This window comes from Plutella xylostella, chromosome 10 (genome assembly GCF_932276165.1).
Source record: "Plutella xylostella chromosome 10, ilPluXylo3.1, whole genome shotgun sequence".
In the NCBI taxonomy this organism is placed as follows: domain Eukaryota; kingdom Metazoa; phylum Arthropoda; class Insecta; order Lepidoptera; family Plutellidae; genus Plutella; species Plutella xylostella.
The window spans coordinates 4865074-4868488 of NC_063990.1; the positions used below are offsets into that span (position 1 = coordinate 4865074).

Below are 3415 nucleotides of genomic sequence, written 5' to 3' on the forward strand. Positions count from 1 at the left end.
CTCTAAATATATTACTAGTCAATGCTATGAACTAGTGTAAACACTTATTATTTTGCAACAAGATAACATCACTGTAACTTTCTAACTTTAGTAACCCCTTGAATAAACGGCCATTAACTTTTATGTTATCTGTTGTTGTTTACAACACTTACTGCTACGAAGAATGGGCAGTAAATGAAGTTAAGAAATTAACTACTACTATTTAATAAATTAAAATGCAATTCACAGGTAGAACCGCTTACCATTTGATATATGTACTTACTCAAATAAAGTAGCCAGCTTTTAAAGCAGCAGCTATACTTTTGTACTTAGCTTATCGAACTCAAAGAACATATTTTATCATTCAAGTTAGTTAGTTTGCTAAGGTACAAAAGTGTACGGCATAAAATATGAAGCTGACCGTACCAATTCTTTCTGTGTATAATTTATTTAACGGTAGATGTACCATCACGAGATAAACTGCGTCATTAATATCAGCTAATAAATCGAGTGTAAAACAAAAAGTGTAGTGTTCTGTTTCGAATTCATTGATTATCCCATTTTTAACACACAGATAAAAAGACCGAATAAACACGACTCTGAGTATTTTTTTCTTCTCTCGAAGAAGAAATAAGTACTTTTTGGAAGTCCAAAGGCACCCAGGGAATATAATATTATGTTGATACCTAAATCATAAATAAATGCAGTGGATTCAAAATTTGAAGAAAATTACGTAATAAAGCGTATGTAAATTACTGCGATGATGTGGTTTGATTCCTCATCGTGGTTACAATCACAATTGTTCTGATGCCTCCACGGGAGTAACAGACATAAAATTTATCAGAGAGGAAATCAAATAAATTTGGCTTCGATGTGAATTTGAAACACCGTAAGAAACTCAATTTATTTGAGGAATTTTAACTCATACCTACTCAAAATGTGAACAGTCAAAATGTTGTTGCGGTATATTTTACATACTTTGCACGCATTTTCCCTAGACAATGCAGATATTCAAACAACGATAAATCTATGGCGGCGCGACATGTTGTGGAGTTTATTTATTTATTTGAAGACCAACAAATGATACACTTGTTATGTTACATACATCAAGGCTCTTCTTTCATAGCAAGGAGTTCTCATATTCAAGTAAGGACTCACAAACTCAGTTCACCGCTTATGTAGTACCGCCTTGCCGCTTATGTAGTATCACTCTAGGAACAGAAAAAACAAAGGTATTTCCGTACTACTACTTTGAAACCTGCCTTTGTGAGGCACTCGGTTGCTAAGCGGAAAGTAGCTAGCGGCGATGCCTTTCATTCAACCCTCGCAGCCACGTCACCTCGCAGGCACGAGTGACTCACTTCTATAAATAGCACTTCCCAGACCAATCTTCGCGGAATCCACTTTTCCTGGACTCTATCCGGTCTTTTAGACCACCTCACTATACGAGTATGTGCGTCATCTGCACCTTTAAGGTTTTAATTGGTAGGTGGGAAGCGGATTTTTATATGCAGTTGTTATTTTTTGCAGTCTCAATCGTGTAGGAAGATCGATTTCATACACGACACGATTTCATGCTATATAGCTATAGATCAGTTAGTATTTGCTTAGGTACTCATAGGAAGTAGTGCATAGTCTGTATTGAACAAGCTTAAAACCATGCATTGATTATGTATAATTTGAATACATGTTCCTTATAAGTAACTGCATAGAAATCAATATCCAACCGCCCCTACAGCAAATAGGCACTAATTTGGTTTTCCCAGAAGGCGCATTGAAAAGGTTGCATACAAAATGGTACTATTACTGTCAATCGATAGAAAGGGTAGTAGGTGGAATATATTTAATAAAACATCAGTAGCATTCAGTTGCATTCTTCTCTCTTTATTAAGGTGTTGGGTGTTGCACTTTTAAACAAGTATGTAGTTACATTTAAGAATTAACTTCAGCCACAAGCAGTTCTTATTTGCTCGGCAAGGAAAATGTTGGAACAGTCTTAAGTTACTGTTTAGTTGAGTTCATCGGGGATGACCACAGCGGGTGCGGGCATGGGAGCGGGCATGGCGGGGGCGGGCAGAGCCACGGGGGCGGGGGAGGGCGCGACCACCTCAGGCATGACGGGGCTGGGCAGAGACACGGGGGCGGGGGCAGGCGCGGCGACTCCGGGGAGCACGGGGGCGGGCAGGGTCACGGGGGCGGGCAGAGGCACGGGCATCACGGGGGTGGGCACACCGGGGAGAATTCCGGGCAGAGCAGGGGCGGGCACGGGGAGGGGTGCAGGGGCCGGAGCCGGAGCCGGAGCAGGGACCGGGGCGGGAGAGGGCAGAGCAGGGGTGGGCACGGGGGCAACGGGCAGAGGCACGGGCATGATGGGGGTGGGCAGGCCGGGGGCGACGATGACGGGCGTGGGCTTGACGATGTCCACGGCGGGGTGTCCGACGGGGCCCTCCACGGCCACGGCGTCGCTGTTGCCGCCCTCCACGTTCACGACGATCTGCACGAGCGCGGGGCGCGCCGCCGCCACGGCCACCAGGGCGAAAAGAGCGATGAATACCTTCATGATGGATGAGCTGCAATAATCAATTTAAGAACATTAATTCGAGCTGCTTCCTGTTACAGGGTATGTTTTATCAGGAACATAGATTTTGGGAAGTTAGTTACTTATGAAATAAAAAGGCACTTTAACTTACCTTGTATTGTTTAAATGTCAAAAGACAATTTGATACGGATAATACTGGTCCTCTTTTTATATTGGAATGAAAGTCATAAACTTGCTATCATATCAGATTAGGGGTATTAGCTGTTTCTTTATTCGCCAATATCCTGCTATAAATTATTAATGTTTATCAATGATTATATTAATTGTTATGACGAGCATCAACTATTTGTTCCCGACCGTGACGATTCATCAAATAAAAAAAAGCATGAATCATCATGATATGGCGTATCTCAATAATTCCTTTGCCAGAAGATCGCCGCCGCACCACTAGGTACAGTGCCGATTGCTGGTCAGACGTGAATGACATATCCAGAATCCTAGAATGCTTTTGGCGATATAGCAACATTAAATCACTTACTCTTCAAGATTTGGTAATGTTTTGTATATCCTACCATAGTTTTTAACTCGTTATCGTGTCTTATCTATTCTGCATAACGTGAACCCAGTACCTAACTATCCTAACTATTCAATAATTTCTTTCAAAAGCTCAGACGCAACAATAGCCGTATTATTGAACAAACGTTGGCTATAAAAGTTTTATTCTCTTCAAGTCTCTTTCACCTTAACCTCTTTCAGCTTACTCAGTTAAACTGAAGTGACAAACGCCTGGTCCAGCTCATCATTAGCCACGATATCTTGGCCAGATCATTGTTGTAACGTCAGTTGTTTCATTGGGAAGATCTTTGTACATGCTGTTGGAGGTGAGAGATGCGTCGC

The 3415-nt window shown here is 42.0% G+C and overlaps 1 protein-coding gene across 1 annotated transcript; it reads right to left on the reverse strand.

The window, feature by feature from the left end:
- Positions 1-1842: 1842 nt before the first annotated feature.
- LOC119693745 (vegetative cell wall protein gp1) lies at positions 1843-2829 on the reverse strand. The gene is made up of 2 exons (XM_038118095.2): positions 2670-2829; positions 1843-2549 (listed from the first exon to the last, which is right to left on the reverse strand). The coding sequence occupies exon 2, from the start codon at positions 2537-2539 to the stop codon at positions 1988-1990; it is 552 nt and encodes a 183-aa protein (XP_037974023.2). The 5' UTR covers positions 2540-2549; positions 2670-2829; the 3' UTR covers positions 1843-1987.
- Between the last annotated feature and the right edge of the window lie 586 nt (positions 2830-3415).

What these genes read in the sequence shown, in the direction of transcription:
- LOC119693745 (XM_038118095.2), bottom strand. Translation starts at nt 2,539, where the DNA reads ATGAAGGTATTCATCGCTCTTTTCGCCCTGGTGGCCGTGGCGGCGGCG.